Source organism: Salmo salar, chromosome 23 (genome assembly GCF_965601325.2).
Source record: "Salmo salar chromosome 23, fSalSal1, whole genome shotgun sequence".
Classification (NCBI taxonomy): Eukaryota; Metazoa; Chordata; class Actinopteri; order Salmoniformes; family Salmonidae; genus Salmo; species Salmo salar.
Window position 1 is genome coordinate 36,256,295 of NC_138313.1, and position 18,932 is coordinate 36,275,226.

The 18,932-nt window shown below is 44.2% G+C and overlaps 1 protein-coding gene across 2 annotated transcripts in view; it reads left to right on the top strand.

Annotated features, from left to right (window-relative positions):
* wnt7bb (wingless-type MMTV integration site family, member 7Bb) overlaps nt 1-18,932 on the top strand; it is a 49,101-nt gene that overhangs the window by 21,078 nt on the left and 9,091 nt on the right. For both annotated transcript variants that reach the window (XM_014169868.3, XM_014169867.3), the window contains exon 3: nt 18,102-18,373. In XM_014169868.3, coding sequence (XP_014025343.1) covers nt 18,102-18,373 — 272 coding nt within the window. The remainder of the gene's footprint in view (nt 1-18,101; nt 18,374-18,932) is intronic.

The following is an 18,932-nucleotide window of genomic DNA, read 5'->3' on the forward strand; positions in this document are numbered from 1 at the left end:
CAGTGTTTTCCCTAATGCGTTTGTTGGCTAGGTGGGGCCCAACACCTACGTCAGGGAAACAGTGATGTCTGATCCCCATGGCTGGTCTCTCTTCCTCTCTCTCTCTCCATCTTTCTCGCTCTCTCTTTCTCTCTCTCTCTTTCTGTATACCTCTCTCTTTCTCTCTCTGTATACCCACCCACTCTCTTTCTCTCTTTCCCTCTCTCTCTGTTTCTCTCTCTATGTATATATACAGTGCATTTGGAAAGTGTTCAGACCCCTTGACTTTGTACACATTTTGCTACATTACAGCCTCATTATGAAATTGAATAAATCGTTTTTTTCCCCATCAATCTACACACAGTACCCCATGATGACAAAGGAAAAACAGTATTTTTAACAATTTTACCAAACAGAAATATTACATTAATGTAAATATTCAGACCCTTTACTCAGTACTTTGTTGAAGCACCTTTGACAGAGATTATAGCCTTGAGTCTTCTTGGGTCTGACGCTACAAGCTTGGCACACTTGTATTTGGGGAATTTCTCCCATTCTTCTCTGCATATCCTCTCAAGCTCTGTCAGGTTTGATGGGGAGCGTCATTGCACAGCTATTTTCAGTTCTCCCCAGAGATGTTCGATCGTGTTCAAGTCTGCCTGGGCCACTCAAGGACATTCAGAGACTTGTCCCGAAGCCACTCCTGCATTGTCTTGGCTGTGTGCTTAGTGTCGTTGTCCTGTTGGAAGGTGAACATTCACCCCAGTCTGAAGTCCTGAGTGCTCTGGAGCAGGTTTTCATCAAGGATCTCTCTGTACTTTGCTCCGTTCATCTTTCCTTCGATACTGACTAGTATCCCAGTCCCTGTCGCTGAAAAACATCCACACAGCATGATGCTGCCACCACCATGCTTCACCGTAGGGATGGTGCCAGGTTTCCTCCAGACATGATGCTTGGCATTCAGGCCAAAGAGTTCAATATTGGTTTCATCAGACCAGAGAATCTTGTTTCTCATGGTCTGAGAGTCTTTAGGTGCCTTTTGGCATGCGCCAAGTGGGCTGTCATTTGCCTTTTACAGAGGAGTGGCTTCCATCTGGCCAGAAAAGGGCTGATTGGTGGAGAGATGCAGAGCTGGTTGTCCTTCTGGAAAGTTCTCCCATCTCCACTGAGGAACTCTGGAGCTCTGTCAGAGTGACCATCGGGTTCTTGGTCACCTCCCTGACCAAGGCCCTTCTCTCCCGATTGCTCAGTTTAGCCGGGCGGCCAGCTCTAGGTGGTTTCAAACTTCTTCCATTTAAGAATGATGGAGGCCACTGTGTTTTTGGGTACCTTCAATGCAGCAGACATTTTTTGGTACCCTTCCCCAGATCTGTGCCTCAACACAATACTGTCTCTGAGCTCTTCAGATTTCAAATTTTTTTGACCTCATTGCTTGGTTTTTTCTCTGGCATGCACTGTCAACTGTGGGACCTTAAATAGACAGGTGTGTGCCTTTCCAAGTCATGCCCAATCAATTGAATTTACTCCAGTCAAGTTGTAGAAACATCTCAAGGATGATCAATGGAAACAGGATGCACCTGAGCTCAGTTTCGAGTCTCATAGCAAAGGGTCTGAATACTTATGTAAATAAGGTATTTCTGTTTTTTATTTGTAATAAATTTGCAAACATTTCTAAAAACATATTGTCATTATGGAGTATTGTGTGTACATTGACGAGGGAATTTTTTATTTTTATTTTCCCCCTCATGTATACAATACCGTTCAAAAGTTTGGGATCACTTAGAAATGTCCTTGTTTTTGAAAGAAAATCAAAAAAATGTGTCCATTAAAATAACATCAAATTGATCAGAAGTACAGTGTAGACATTGTAAATGACTATTGCAGCTGGAAACGGCAGTTTTTTAATGGAATTTCTACATAGGCGTACAGAGGCCCATTATCAGCAACCATCACTCCTGTCTTCCAATGGAACGTTGTGTTAGCTTGATTGATCATTAGAAAACCCTTTTGCAATTATGTTAGCACAGCTGAAAACTGTTGTTCTGATTAAAGAAGCAATAAAACGGGCCTTCTTTATAATATCTGGAGCATCAGCATTTGTGGGTTCGATTACAGGCTTAAAATAACCAGAAACAAAGAACTTTCTTCTGAAACTCATCAGTCTATTCTTGTTCTGAGAAATTAAGGCTATTCCACGCGAGAAAGTACATTAATTAGAGTGTCTAGTTTGAGAAACAGACGCCTCACAAGCCCTCAACTGGCAGCTTCATTAAATAGTACCCGCAAAACACCAGTCTCAATGTCAACAGTGAAGAGGCGACTCCGGGATGCTGGCCTTCTAGGCAGAGTTGCAAAGAAAATGCCATATCTCTGTCCAGTGTCTGTGTTCTTTTGCCGATCTTAATCTTTTCTTTTTATTGGCCAGTTGCCTCTTCACTGTTGACGTTGAGACTGGTGTTTTGCTGTACTATTTAATGAAGCTGCAAGTTGAAGGCTTGTGAGGTGTCTGTTTCTCAAACTAGACACTCTAATGTACTTGTCCTCTTGCTCAGTTTTGCACTAGTTAGCCTCCCACTCCTCTTTCTATTCTAGTTAGTGCCAGTTTGCGCTGTTCTGTGAAGGGAGTAGTACACAGCGTTGTACGAGATCTTCAGTTTCTTGACAATTTATCGCATGGAATAGCCTTCATTTCTCAGAACAAGAATAGACTGACAAGTTTCAGAAGGAAGTTATTTGTTTCTGGCCATTTTGAGCCTGTAATCGAACCCACAAATGTTGATGATCCAGATACTCAACTAGTTTAAAGAAGGCCAGTTTTATTGCTTCTTTAATCAGTACAACAGTTTTCAGCTGTACTAACATAATTGAAAAAGGGTTTTCTAATGATCAATTAGTCTTTTAAAATGATAAACTTGGATTAGCTAACACAACGTGCCATTGGAACACAGGAGTGATGGTTGCTGATAATGGGCCTCTGTACGCCTATGTACATAGATATTCCATAAAAAATTATCTGTTTCCAGCTACAATAGTCATTTACAACATTAACAATGTCTACACTGCATTTCTGATCAATTTGATGATATTGTAATGGTTAAAAATGTGCTTTTCTTACAAATAGAAGGTCTTTTGAACAGGAGCATATATAGTACCAGTCAAAAGTTTGGACACATCTACTCATTCCAGGGTTTTTCTTTATTTTGATTATATTCTACATTGTAGAATAATAGTGAAGACATCAAAACTATGAAATAACACATATGGAATCATGTAGTAACCAAAAAGTGTTAAACAAATCAAAATATATTTTATATTTGAGATTCTTCGAAGTAGCCACCCTTTGCCTTGATGACAGCTTTGCATACTGCTAGCATTCTCTCAACCAGCTTCATGAGGTGGTCACCTGTAATGCATTTCAATTAACAGTTGTGCCTTGTTAAAGTTAATTTGTGGAATTTCTTTCTTTCTTAATGCGTTTGAGCCAGTCAGTTGTGTTGTGACAAGGTAGGTGGGGTATACAGAAGATACCCTGTTTGGTAAAAGACCAGGTCCATATTATGGCAAGAACAGCTCAAATAAGCAAAGAGAAATGAAAGTCCATCATTACTTTAAGACATGAAGGTCAGTCAATGCAAAAAATTTCAAGGAACTTTGAAAAACCATCAAGCGTATGATGAATGATGAAACTGGTTCTCATGAGGACCGCCACAGGAATGGAAGACCCAGAGTTGCCTCTGCTGCAGAGGATAAGTTCCTTGGATTTGCCAGCCTCATAAATTGCAGCCCAAATAAATTCTTCACAGAGTTCAATTAACAGACACATCTCAACATCAACTCTTTAGAGGAGACTGCGTGAATCAGGCCTTTGTGGTCGAATTACTGCAAAGAAACCACTACTAAAGGACACCAATAAGAAGAAGACACTTGTTTGGGCCAAGAAACACGAGCAATGGACACTAGATCGGTGGAAATATGTCCTTTGGTCTGATGAGTCCAAATTAGACATTTTTGGTTCCAAACGCCGTGTCTTTGTGAGATGCAGAGTAGGTGAACGGATGATCTCCGCATGTGTGGTTCCCTCCGTGAAGCATGGAGGAGGAGGTGTGATGGTGTGGGGGTGCTTTGCTGGTGACACAGTCAATGATTTATTTAGAATTCAATGCACACTTAACCAGCTTGGCTACTAAAGTGTTCTGCAGCGAAACACCATACCATCTGGTTTGCGCTTAGTGGGACTATCATTTGTTTTTCAAAAGGACAATGACCCAACACACCTCCATGCTGTATAAGGGTTATTTGACCAAGAAGGAAAGTGATGGAGTGCTGTATCAGATGACCTGGCCTCCACAATCACCTATTCTCAACCCAATTGAGATGGTTTGGGATGAGTTGGACCGCAGAGTGAAGGAAAAGCAGCCAACAAGTGCTCAGCATATGTGGAAATTTAAGAATCTAAAAATATGTTTAACACTTTATTGGTTACTACATGATACCATATGTGTTATTTAATAGTTTTGATGTCTTCACTATTATTCTACAATGTACAACATAGTAGAACTTTTGACTGGTTCTCTCTCTCTCTCTCTCTCTCTCTCTCTCTCTCTCTCTCTCTCTCTCTCTCTCTCTCTCTCTCTCTCTCTCTCTCTCTCTCTCTCTCTCTCTCTCTCTCTCTCTCTCTCTCTCTCTCTCTCTCAATTTCAATGTAAGGGCTTTATTGGCATGGGAAACATATGTTTACATTGCCAGAGCAAGTGAAATAGATAATAAACAAAAGTGAAATAAACAATAAAACATTTACAGTAAACATTGCACTCCCAAAAGTTAATATCTCTCTCTGTCTCTCCACCTACCCCTTGCTCTCTGACAGCATGGGGGGGAGCCCCTCCCTCCACTACAGATTATATTGTCTGCTGACAGGGGCTGGGTTTCCCGGCCTGCCCCACCCCTTTGCCCCCTGGGGGCCTGATGCCATGGGCCGGGGTGGGTCGATAACCCACGTGGCGTTATTGTCCGCTGGGATCTGTGTCGTCTATGTCCGCCTGGCCGCTAGACGCGGGGGAACAGGATGTGAGAGGATCAACTGTAATCTCAAAGCGTGCTTTGTTCCACACAATCCCAGCACTAACTGTGTTCACTACCGCAGGGCGGCAGAGCACATTTGCATGTGCCAACAATCACAGTACTATTGGCCATTAAAGAGAGATGAGAGACAGATACAGAGAGGTTTGGATGAGGAAACGTTAAAGAGGCTTTAACCCCTTATTGAGATGACGATATGAAAATGGAAGGCTTTGCATATTGTTAATGTTGGGACGATCAAATATCCTCTGAGACTTGAATGAGTGGTTGAGTTACAGTTCAACCAGTACATTGGATATCTAGGCAGCATACTACTGTTCAATATCGAACAAGATGTCAATAAACAAGATGTCACAAACAATCATTCTAACAATGACCTCAAATGAACTTCTTTCCAAGTTGCACAGTTAGATGAGGTCTTGAACTGTACTGACTCATTATAGGATTTTCCATTAAAGGAGTTTGATGGATTCTGGCTGGTTTTTTGACAGTGTCATCATTGTGTCGAAATCTTTATCCTCACCTGGGGGAAGACAGATGGGAGAAGTGTAGGCAAGGCACATGAACAGTGTTCAAACTGTAAGTCTTATGTCCATGTCTTGGAGGCAGATTGGTTGGCTTCCCAGCATTTAAAACCATTGAACCCAAATGACCCGATATTGTTTTTCAGTTGTAATTACAACTTAACTCTTTCTCTACTCATTATCACTCTATGGACCAGAGGTTAAGACTCACTCTTTTTCCGACTGCCCGAGTGTGTGACTCCAAACGTATTACAGTTTACAATGTGAGTGCATCCAGTATGTAGTTCTGGTAAAAAAAATATGATTTTATTGTGAAGGAACATGCCTGCGCTAATTCCTCTAGCTGCAAACCTCACGGACCACAACTTTGTCTATAATTTTCTCTGAGCATAGGTTCATGTCAACTGTACATAAAGCGGAACGGAAAACAGTAGTACAGAGTATATTAGTTGAGTGGGGGGCGGAGTGGTTGGTATTTAAAGCAGGGGTTTTCCTTTAAAGAATCCTGAACCATACTGTTCAACTGCAGCACCTCGTGACTACCAGCAGGTGCCACTTTTTTCTTTGTTCCAAATTAATGATTACATTTGTGCTGTACGTTATGGGCTCTCTCTGTGCCCAAAGCTGCAATATGTAACTTTTTGGGCGATTCATCGAAATTCACATAGAAATGTGAGTTATAGCTCTGTCATTCTCATTGAAATTAAAGTCTAAGAAGTTCTATGTGCACTATTTCTATGCTTCCTGTTCTTAAGTTTCGGTTTTGTGACTTTTACTTTCAGTTTTGTACACCAGCTTCAAACAGCTGAAAATACAATATTTTTGGTTTTGGAAAATATATTTCAGTGAGATTTAGATGGTAAAATGATTCTCTACACTATACTTGCCTGTTTTGTCACATAAACTGAAATTAGGTGAACTATAAAAAAATGTGCAAACAGGAAATGGGGGAGAAATGTCTGCATAGTGCACCTTTAATGGATGACTACAACGATATAACTGTTCTATAACTGTAATCCGTCCATGCTATAAGCAACACAGTCCTCTCTCCTTCTTCACCCTCTCTCCGCCCTCCCTCCCTCCCTCCCTCCTCCTCTCTTCTTCTCCTCCCTCTATCCTCCTCCTCTCTCCTTCTCCTCCCTCTCTCCACTCCCTCCTCTCTCATCCTCCCTTTTTCCTCCTCCACCTCCTCTCTCCTCTTCCCTATCTCCTCCTCTTCTCTCTCTCCTCCTCTCTCTATCCTCCTCCACCTCCTCCTCCTCTCCGAGTGCATGTCAGAGACAGGGTCTTTAAATGTCTTTCCTCTCCAGAAGCCAAGGCTGTCCCCCTCTCTTTTACAGACGCTGGGCTTGTGTGTAGAGGCCACTGGTCTGCCCTGCTGGGCTCAGTGTGTGTGTGTGTGTGTGTGTGTGTGTGTGTGTGTGTGTGTGTGTGTGTGTGTGTGTGTGTGTGTGTGTGTGTGTGTATGTGTGTGTGTGTGGTGTGTGTGTGTGTGTGTGTGTGTGTGTGTGTGTGTGTGTGTGTGTGTGTGTGCCTGTGTGTTCTGCCTCTGCTTTGCCTGGGTCCCCACCCTGATGCCGTCCGGGACCACTCCCCTCTCCCCAGCTCTCCCCCTCTTCCCCACTCCCCCCTACCCAGCTCTCTCTCCTTTCCCCGCTCTCCTCTCCCCAGCTTCTCCTCCTCTCCCCCTCTACCCAGCTTCTCCCCCTTTTCCCAGCTCCCCCTCCTTTCCCCAGCTCCCCATCCTCTCCCCCTCTCCCTGCGCTCCATCCCAGAGCAGTGATTAAGTCATCACTGTGCTCTGTGACTTACTGGGACAGCTCTGATCCTCTGATCCTCTGTCCCCATCACCTACACATCTCCAAACACAGGATCTACAGAGACATCACACTACCAGTCCAGAGGGATGGTTAGTTGTAGTGTTTCCACTCACTACCACTTCCAGGCAGTCCAGAGCAGAGGAATGGTTAGTTGTAGTGTTTCCACTCCCTTGCAGTCCAGTGTCAAGGCCAGGAGCTCACCAAAAAGACAGGCCAGGGGCTGGCTGTAACCTCAGTACGTATGAACCGGCTGTCGTTTCTATGGTGACTCTACCCAATGTGTCCTTTCTGTGTCCTTTTGTGCCCTCTTTTCCTCCCTGGTCAGCAACATCACCATAGGCCTGGCGTGGCGGGGACGCTGAGCCCAGAGAGGTCACCAGGAGAGTGTTGCTAGTGTAGCCTAGCACTGCCTGTACTCTCTCAGGTTGTAAATCTCCTTTGCAGTGTCATGTAAATTTGTTTAGTGGTGCACTCGCCTCCGCTTTAAACACAGATTGTCGTAAAAGCGGCCGGCCACCACATCCAGAAATGTTTGGGTCCATTTGGGACGGCAAGATATGAAGGACGCGTGGAGGCCAGGCAGTGGTCAGCTGATGTAAAGGCCATACTCTCACACCCATTCTCTTCATACGCTTCTCTCTCTTCTTTGCATCAGCTGTATTCCTCCGTACAGGGTGTATTCCTCCGTACAGGGTGTATTCCTCCGTACAGGTTTTATTCCTCCGTACAGGGTGTATTCCTCCGTACAGGGTGTATTCCTCCGTACAGGGTGTATTCCTCCGTACAGGGGGTTATCCTCCGTACAGGGTGTATTCCTCCATACAGGGTGTATTCCTCCGTACAGGGTGTATTCCTCCGTACAGGGGGTATTCCTCCGTACAGGGTGTATTCCTCCGTACAGGGGGTTATCCTCCATACAGGGTGTATTCCTCCGTACAGGGTGTATTCCTCCGTACAGGGTGTATTCCTCCGTACAGGGTGTATTCCTCCGTACAGGGGGTTATCCTCCATACAGGGTGTATTCCTCCGTACAGGGTGTATTCCTCCGTACAGGGGGTTATCCTCCATACAGGGTGTATTCCTCCGTACAGGGTGTATTCCTCCGTATAGGGGGTTATCCTCCATACAGGGGGTATTCCTCCGTACAGGGTGTATTCCTCCGTACAGGGGGTTATCCTCCATACAGGGTGTATTCCTCCGTACAGGGTGTATTCCTCCGTACAGGGTGTATTCCTCCGTACAGGGGGTTATCCTCCATACAAGGTGTATTCCTCCATACAGGGTGTATTCCTCCGTACAGGGTGTATTCCTCCATACAGGGGGTTATCCTCCGTACAGGGGGTTATCCTCCATACAGGGTGTATTCCTCCGTACAGGGTGTATTCCTCCGTACAGGGGGTTATCCTCCATACAGGGTGTATTCCTCCGTACAGGGTGTATTCCTCCGTACAGGGGGTTATCCTCCATACAGGGGGTATTCCTCCGTACAGGGTGTATTCCTCCGTACAGGGGGTTATCCTCCATACAGGGTGTATTCCTCCGTACAGGGTGTATTCCTCCGTACAGGGTGTATTCCTCCGTACAGGGTGTATTCCTCCATACAGGGTGTATTCCTCCGTACAGGGTGTATTCCTCCGTACAGGGGGTAATCGTCCATACAGGGTGTATTCCTCCATACAGGGTGTATTCCTCCGTACAGGGGGTATTCCTCCGTACAGGGGGTTATCCTCCATACAGGGTGTATTCCTCTGTACAGTGTGTAGTGAGCGATCCTGTATGGCCACAGGATGTTGACTGATAACTGCTCTCAGGGAAGAGCTTGAGCCTTCCTTCCTTCTCCTTCTGTCCATATTGGACACTGTCACAGACACTTGCCACTAAACTCCATTAGACAGATGGTTTAATATTTCTCTATTCTTCTCCCCGGACTATTCCAAGTTCATTGAGGTTTTTCTGGTCAGTCCAATTTTCCACTGGCAGCCTACAAGGCTACCCCAGGGTGGTTCCTCCTGGAATCCTGTCAGGACTATGGGGCCTGGTGCCTCTTTAGCCTTTTTCTCTTTCATTAACCACATGCCTGTTCAACAAGTAGGAGCTCCCCAAGGGCATGGGAGTACAGTACACAAGTCCCATTCATACTGTAGATGTAGATGCACTGGAGCATCACGCCCAACACAGCATGGAACATCTGTCTTCTCAATACACAATCAACCACCTCACGGGTCGATGATGAAATATCTTCACCACCACTACTCCATCAAACCTTTCACTCACTGAGACGCAGAGGCTCAAACACAGAAATGGAGCATCAGAAATCTCACAGTTGTAGCATCGAACATCTCCTCCATGGAAGCAGTATTAAAGTTTCTCACTGCTTGCTAGTCCAAGCATCAAGCAACTCCCTCATTCACTCACACAGCATAAATCACAACCTTTAAAACCCTAGGGTTGGGTCTTGGGTGTGTGGTAAAACAGTCAGATTCATGAGGACCTAAACCAGTTGTAGAGTTGTAGTTAGAAACGTGTATTAAAGTGTCACTCCACAATTATACAAATTAAATCAAATGTTATTTGTCACGTGTGCCGAATACAACAGGTGTAGACTTTACCGTGAAATGCTTACTTAAGAGGCCATTCCAACAAAGCAGAGTTAAAAATTAAGAAAAAGCTGACACTATATTAAAAAAAAGATTTTAGAAATCACATTGTGGAACACTCAAATATCGTTTTGAGACACTTAAAGCAGTCAAAGTCAAAACATGATACAACGAAAGTTGTCCAGCTGTAGTAAATGTTTATATCATTTTCTAATGTATAATGCAGATTCCCAGTTGATATCATTGTCTAATGGATAATGCAGATTCCCAGTTGATATCATTGTCTAGTGGATAATGTAGACTCCCAGTTAATATAATTGTCTGGTGGATAATGCAGCTTCCCAGTTGATATCATTGTCTAATGGATAATGCAGATTACCATTAACATAGCTCTCCATTATGCTTAGGATCACTGCAGGAGAATATTTGTATATAAATGTTATATTGAACATTTTTTCTTGAGGTAAGCCGAAGTCAGTAGCTGAAGTCTACGCCCCCTCATCGGCGATTGGTCAACAGTAGAGATTCTTCAATGAAGTGCCTGTTGTCATTCAGGCTGTATCACATCCGGCGGTGATTGGGAGTCCCATAGGGCGGCGCACAATTGGCCCAGTGTCGTCCGGGTTTGGCCGGGGTAGGCCGTCATTGTAAATAAGAATTTGTTCTTAACTGACTTGCCTGGTGAAATAATGGTTAAATAAAAATACTGCATCAAACATCCTAGTTAGAAGCAAAATTGTGCGACTAAGATCCCCTCGGCAAAAACGTCAAAATTAATGACAGATTTCTTTAGTTATACTATTCTGAGGATGTGTATACTGGCTACGGCGTCTCAAAATGGACAAACAGTACTACAGCCGCTTTTTTCTTTTAGGCAACTGAGGAGTCAATGTGTAAGACTGACCAAAAAGGCTAAATGTGATTATTATGTAATAGAGGTCGACCGATTAATCGTAATGGCCGATTAATTAGGGCCGATTTCAAGTTTTCATAACAATCGGTAATCGGTATTTTTGGACACCGATTTGCCGATTTTAATATATATATATATTTTTTTACACCTTTATTTAACTAGGCAAGTCAGTTAAGAACACATTCTTATTTTCAATGACGGCCTAGGAACGGTGGGTTAACTGCCTTGTTCAGGGGCAGAAAGACAGATTTTTACCTTGTCAGCTCGGGGATTCAATCTTGCAACCATTACGGTTACTAGTCCAATGCTCTAACCACCTGCTTTACATTGCACTCCACGAGGAGCCTGCCTGTTACGCGAATGCAGTAAGAAGCCAAGGTAAGTTGCTAGCTAGCATTAAACGTATCTTAGAAAAAACAATCAATCAATGAATCATAATCACTAGTTAACTACACATGGTTGATGATATTACTAGTTTATCTAGCCTGTCCTGCGTTGCATATAATCGATGTGGTGCGCAGTCGCGAAAAAGGACTGTCGTTGATCCAACGTGTACCTAACCATAAACATCAATGTCTTTCTTAAAATCAATACACAAGTATATATATTTAAACCTGCATATTTAGTTAATATTGCCTGCTAACATGAATTTCTTTTAACTAGGGAAAATGTGTCACCTCTTGCAACAGAGTCAGGGTATATGCAGCAGTTTTGGCCGCTTGGCTCATTGCGAACTGTGTGAAGACTATTTCTTCCTAACAAAGACAGCCAATTTCGCCAAACGGAGGATGATTTAACAAAAGCGCATTTGCGAAAAAAGCACAATTGTTGCATGACTGTACCTAACCATAAACATCAATGCCTTTCTTAAAATCAATACACAGAAGTATATATTTTTAAACCTGCATATTTAGCTAAAAGAAATCCAGGCTAGCAGGCAATATTAACCAGGTGAAATTGTGTCACTTCTCTTGCGTTCATTGCACGCAGAGTCAGGGTATATGCAACAGTTTGGGCCGCTCGTTGCGAACTAATTTGCCAGAATTTTACGTAATTATGACATAACATTGAAGGTTGTGCAATGTAACAGGAATATTTAGACTTAGGGATGCCACCCGTTAGATAAAATACAGAATGGTTCCGTATTTCACTGAAAGAATAAACGTTTTGTTTTCGAGATGATAGTTTCCGAATTCGACCATATTAATGACCTAAGGCTCGTATTTCTGTGTGTTTATTATATTATTATTAAGTCTATGATTGGATATTTGATAGAGCAGTCTGACTGAGCGGTGGTAGGCACCAGCAGGCTCGTAAGCATTCATTCAAACAGCACTTTCGTGCATTTTGCCAGCAGCTCTTCGCAATGCTTCAAGCATTGCGCTGTTTATGACTTCAAGCCTATCAACTCCCGAGATTAGGCTGGTGTAACCGATGTGAAATGGCTAGCTAGTTAGCGGGGTGCGTGCTAATAGCGTTTCAAATGTCACTCGCTCTGAGACTTGGAGTAGTTGTTCCCCTTGCTCTGCATGGGTAACGCTGCTTCGAGGGTGGCTGTTGTCGATGTGTTCCTGGTTCGAGCCCAGGTAGGAGCGAGGAGAAGCTATACTGTTACACTGGCAATACTAAAGTGCCTATAAGAACATCCAATAGTCAAAGGTATTTGAAACACAAATCGTATAGAGAGAAATCGTCCTCTAATTCCTATAATAACTACAACCTAAAACTTCTTACCTGGGAATATTGAAGACTCATTTTAAAAGGAACCACCAGCTTTCATATGTTCTCATGTTCTGAGCAAGGAACTTAAACGTTAGCTTTCTCACATGGAACATATTGCACTTTTACTTTCATCTCCAACACTTTGTTTTTACATTATTTAAACCAAATTGAACATGTTTCATTATTTATTTGAGGCTAAATTGATTTTATTGATGTATTATATTAAGTTAAAATAAGTGTTCATTCAGTATTGTTGTAATTGTCATTATTACAAAAACAAACAAAAAACGTCCGATTAATCGGTATCGGCGCGTTTGGCCCTCCAATAATCGGTATCGGCATCGGCGTTGAAAAAAAATCATAATCGGTTGACCTCTATTATGTAACCACTCTTTATGATTGCAAGGGAAACTCAGCTAAAATCTGGAAAACTGTCTAATCTCTAAAGGGTTGCACTTCCTCCTCTCTGCCCCAACCAATTAATTCAGACTGGTAGTCAAGTTTGGGAACCACTGATCTAAGTGACAGAACTTAGGCCATCGTGGTTGATGGGGTGAAGTCCGAATTTCGTGAAGTACATGCAGGTGTTCCGCAGGGGTCGATTCAAGGACCTGGTCTTTTCACTATGTATATAAATACTTGGTCAATGATACTACAATGTATGCAATTGCTCCAACTGCTGACCTGGCTGTGACAAGGCTACAGTCCAATTTTGCAGCTGTGCAGAAATCCCTGGTTAAAACTAGTGCTTAATGTTGAGGACAGACGTTCCGCTAGCGGAACGCCTCGCCTAATATCCAATGGTAGAGCGTGGCGCGAAATACAAAAACCTTAAAAATGCTATAACTTCAATGTCTCAAACATATGACTATTTTACACCATTTGAAAGATAAGACTCTCGTTAATGCACTCCCAGGACTTCTACTTCAACAACAAATGTTGTTTTGGTTCCAAATAATCCATAGTTATATCAAAATACCTCCGTTTTGTTCGTGCGTTCAGGTCACTATCTAAAGTGTAACGCGCGAGCACATTTCGTGACAAAAAAATTCAAAATATTCCATTACCGTACTTAGAAGCATGTCAAACGCTGTTTAAAATCAATTTTTATGCTATTTTTCTCGTAAAATAGCGATAATATTCCAACCGGACAATGTTGTATTCATTCAAAGAGAGAAAAAAAAAAATGTTGAGGTCTCGTGAACGCGCATCTCCAGTCTCACTGTCCCCAGGCAGACCACTTACAAACTCTGCTGCTGTACTTTGCCCAGAGACAGGAGACGCGTGATTCCGCTTTCTGAAGGCTTTTGAGAGCCAATGGAAGCCTTAGAAAGTGTCACGTAACAGCACAGATACTGTAATTTTGATAGAGATGCAACAGATGGACAACAAATTGTCAGACAGGCCACTTCCTGCATGGAATCTTCTCAGGTTTTGGCCTGCCATATGAGTTCTGTTATACTCACAGACACCATTCAAACAGTTTTAGTAACTTTAGAGTGTTTTCTATCCAAATCTACTAATATATATATATGCATATTCTAGTTTCTGGGCAAGAGTAGTAACCAGATTAAATCGGGTACGTTTTTTATCCGGCCGTGAAATACTGCCCCCTATCCACAACAGGTTTAATACAGGAAAAACGAAATAGCTGTTGTTTTCAAGTTCTCGTAAGATTGTCTCAAATGGATTAGGTCTTCACTCATCAGATGGTTCTATAATTGAACTAGTCTGTCATAGAAATACCTTGGTATTTGGATTGACAATGATTTATAGTTTAAAAAACATACGAATGAGCTTGTTAAGAAACTAAGATTTAAAGTGGCCTTTTACAAAACAGATATTTTCTCTCTCTAGTCAGCAGGAAGCAGATTGTGCTGTCAAACTTTCTATCAGTTCTTGCTTATGGTGATACTATTTATTAAAGTGCAGCTGCCTGTTCTCTTAAACCCCTGGATGCCATTTGTCATAGAGCTCATCACTGTATTCTTTACCAAAAGGTTGGCTGGACCTCTTTGAAGTCATGTAGATCACATCATTACTCTCTTTTTGTTCACAAAGCCCTGTTCCACAAGCTTCCGACTTACTTCACTTCACTATTAAGATTTCAAAGTACGTTCACAGGATTGAGAGACTCCTTTGGTGTCTTCAGAGTTAGGTAAATTGGCCTTTAGTTTTTATGCCCCATATGTTTGGAATAATCTCCAAAAAGCAGTACACATAGAGGTATTAGTGTCCCTGGCGCTGTTTAGAGAGATGCCTTAGTGTCCCTGGGGCAGTTTAGAGAGATGCCTTAGTGTCCCTGGTGCTGTTTAGAGAGATGCCTTAGTGTCCCTGGGGCAGTTTAGAGAGATGCCTTAGTGTCCCTGGGGCAGTTTAGAGAGATGCCTTAGTGTCCCTGGTGCTGTTTAGAGAGATGCCTTAGTGTCCCTGGGGCAGTTTAGAGAGATGCCTTAGTGTCCCTGGGGCAGTTTAGAGAGATGCCTTAGTGTCCCTGGGGCTGTTTAGAGAGATGCCTTAGTGTCCCTGGGGCAGTTTAGAGAGATGCCTTAGTGTCCCTGGCGCTGTTTAGAGAGATGCCTTAGTGTCCCTGGCGCTGTTTAGAGAGATGCCTTAGTGTCCCTGGGGCAGTTTAGAGAGATGCCTTAGTGTCCCTGGCGCTGTTTAGAGAGATGCCTTAGTGTCCCTGGCGCTGTTTAGAGAGATGCCTTAGTGTCCCTGGCGCTGTTTAGAGAGATGCCTTAGTGTCCCTGGGGCAGTTTAGAGAGATGCCTTAGTGTCCCTGGCGCTGTTTAGAGAGATGCCTTAGTGTCCCTGGCGCTGTTTAGAGAGATGCCTTAGTGTCCCTGGCGCTGTTTACAGATTGGAAAGAGGCATCTTATAATGAACAATGTGTTTGTTTTAGTTGATTGTCTTTTGTGTATTCATGTTTGTCTGTATTTGACTTGTTTTATATTGTATTAGATTATTTAGTTCTATGAATATTGTATATGCAGGGCTCCTTGACAAAGAGACACTGGTCTCAATGGTGACTCCCTGCTAAAATAAAGGTCAAATGAAAGGAAATGTTTTCAAGGGAATGTCCTTTAAGGGAGTATGCGAGCACACTCGTTTGGTTCTCCTAGCCGAGCCCGGCTAGGCACAAGCCAAACTGAAGCTTGTTGATGCCTTTAGCGTTAGTTGACAGTTCCAGACCCAACAGGGGGTGTCAACCAATACCATTTCCCCCATGAGAAGTGTTAGTGCAGGCTGAATGGGCCCAGAAACAGGCCTGCATCTATGGCACAGGGAACCACCCTTCTTACCCTGGAAACGTCATACTCCATTCTGTTTTTACCATTACACTGCCCCTCCGTGTGTGTGTGTGTTCGTTGTGTGTGTGTGTCTGTGTGCATGTGTCTGTATGCGATTCTGTGTGTGTGTGTGTGTGTGTGTCTGTGAGATGAAGGTGGCTGAGAGTGACCACAAGCTGGCAGGACACAGCTCTGTTGGTAATCAGTAAGGCTGGTGTTTGTGAGTCAGTCCCCATACAGTACATACAGCAGGCAGTGGGCAGGCAGGCAGGGCATTAGAAGCAGCAGTCATGGCCGGGCTTATCTCCAGCAGCACAGGCTAGCAGCCTTAGCCCTCAGCCTCCACTGGATGTGACCACAGTGTTTGGGGTTGTAAAATAAGGTAAAATACTAGATGATTTTGCATCTAGTAAGTTTCTAAATTATTAAATATTTATTTGCTTAGCCAAATAACGTATAACTTTTCACATTTGAGATTTGTCATGTTTTTTTACTGTAATTTGGCTGTATTGCAATATGCAGTGGTCAATATCATTTTCCCTTCCCTCATGCTGGTAGCCTGGTACAGTAGGCCTGCTCTGCCTTATGGACCTGACAGCAGAAAGTACATGTCGGTCTGATGATCATAAAATCTCCTGGATATCTGAAATACTTGATTAATATTGTTTACATGATATGGAACACACATTTGAGTAAGAAGAAAACACAACCATGAATTCTACACAGTGATGTTACACGCAAAGTATGTTACGTAAAGAAACAGAAACATCCATGTAAAAATATATATATATATCCCCCTTTAAGACCCAATAAACCCACTGGTTTGTCACTAGTAGCATTTGTTCTCCTTCCACCCTCTACCCTCTCTCTCTGAGGCCCAGAGCCCCTCTACCCTTTCTCTCTGAGGCCCAGAGCCCCTCTATCCTTTCTCTCTGAGGCCCAGAGCCCCTCTACCCTTTCTCTCTGAGGCCCAGAGCCCCTCTACCCTCTCTCTCTGAGGCCCAGAGTCCCTCTACCCTCTCTCTTTGAGGACCGGAGCCCCTCTACTCTCTCTCTCCCTGAGGCCCAGAGCCCCTCTACTCTCTCTCTCTCCCTGAGGCCCAGAGCCCCTCTACTCTCTCTCTCTCTGAGGCCCAGAGCCGCTCTACTCTCTCTGAGGCCCAGAGCCCCTCTACTCTCTCTCTCTCTCTCTCTCTGAGGCCCAGAGCCCCTCTACTCTCTCTGAGGCCCAGAACCCCTCTACCCTCTCTCTCTGAGGCCCAGAGCCCCTCTACTCTCTCTCTCCCTGAGGCCCAGAGCCCCTCTACTCTCTCTCTGAGGCCCAGAGCCCCTCTACTCTCTCTGGGGCCCAGGGCCCCTTTTTCTCTCTCTGAGGCCCAGACCCTCTCTCCCACAGACTACTCAGGGGACACCTGGGTAACTCACTGTGACAGCACAGCGTCCACAGCCCCTTTTAGAGCACAGCAGCCTTTTAAAGACTGAGCACTCCCTACTGACAATTGGACAGCACTGTCTGGGGGATGCATACTTGAAAAGGGATTGTAGAAAAAAGCATTTGTATTAACAGTCTTGAACAATACATCTCATTGGAGGAAATAGTATGTCATACCGGCATCACTTTTGTCTGTTGGTTGTCCTCTGTCTGAACTTGTGCATGCATACATGGCCTATACCAGTAATGCTGAAGTCCTAACCACTGCAAGTGTACTGTTGAGAGAGAGAGAACACCAGGCTCCCAGAGAGAGAGAGGGAGAAGGGAAGTAACTGCACCAGACAGCCAGACAGACCTGCAAAGCACAGCTGTAGTAATGTGGGCATGCAGTACAAGGTGCTCGAGGAGAGGAATTCAGCACTGTGGACAGCACCTAGCTACAGTACTCTCCTCTCCCTACTCGGCCTGGAATCACAGCACTGCACACTTGGAGGCTGTCCTTGAGGACTTGTGGTCTGATGCTGTGACCACCTTCTTACCAAGGTGCAGGAGGGACCGAAGGTAGGAGGGAGGGACGCCGGGGAGGTCTTGCCTGGACGATTGTGCCTGATTTCCTTATCTAGAGATCATCAAGTCAAAATAGAGCAACAAGGTCATAGTACACAAGCTTCTATGACGTTCTGTTGTCATCGCTGTAATTCTACAATTATTTAACTTCCCTAACCTCTCTACCTCTTCTCAGGTAGCCGGGAAGCTGCGTTCACGTACGCCATCACGGCCGCCGGCGTAGCCCATGCCATCACGGCAGCGTGTAGCCAGGGCAACCTGAGCCAGTGTGGCTGTGACCGGGAGAAGCAGGGTTACTATAACCAGGAAGAAGGCTGGAAGTGGGGAGGCTGCTCGGCAGACATCAAGTACGGCGTTGAGTTCTCCAGGAGGTTCGTGGACGCCCGCGAGATCAAGAAGACCACGCGCCGGCTGATGAACCTCCACAACAATGAGGCAGGGAGAAAGGTAAACAACCACATAGAAGAAATACATCTTTATATTTTTAGATCGGTGTGTGTGTGTGTGTGTGTGTGTGTGTGTGTGTGTGTGTGTGTGTGTGTGTGTGTGTGTGTGTGGGTGTGTGTGTGTGTGTGTGTGTGTGTGTGTGTGTGTGTGTGTGTGTGTGTGTGTGCACACGCTCATTCATTCGTGTATTTATGGTTTGTGTGTGTGCACGCGCATCCATGTGTAAACACCCCAGCCCAGATCAAGAATGGAACCTACAGAGTGGTGGCGGCAACTCCTAAATGGGGGTCATGCTGATTGACAGTTAGCCTCTCAGCAGCATGTTTTGCTTTAGCTCAATTACAGATTTTTTTCCCACTATAATGTGGGGTGTTTTTCTCTTGGAGATCTGGCACACTTCTCCTGTGGTGGTGGTGGTGGTGTGGTCCTGGGCTATGTTTGTTTGTTATTAGTCATCCCAGAACAAAGAACAACATGAATCATAACAGAGAGACAGAAAGAGTGAGAAAGCAAGAGAAAGAGAGAGAGCGCATGCCTCTCTGGGCTTCTCTGGCATTCT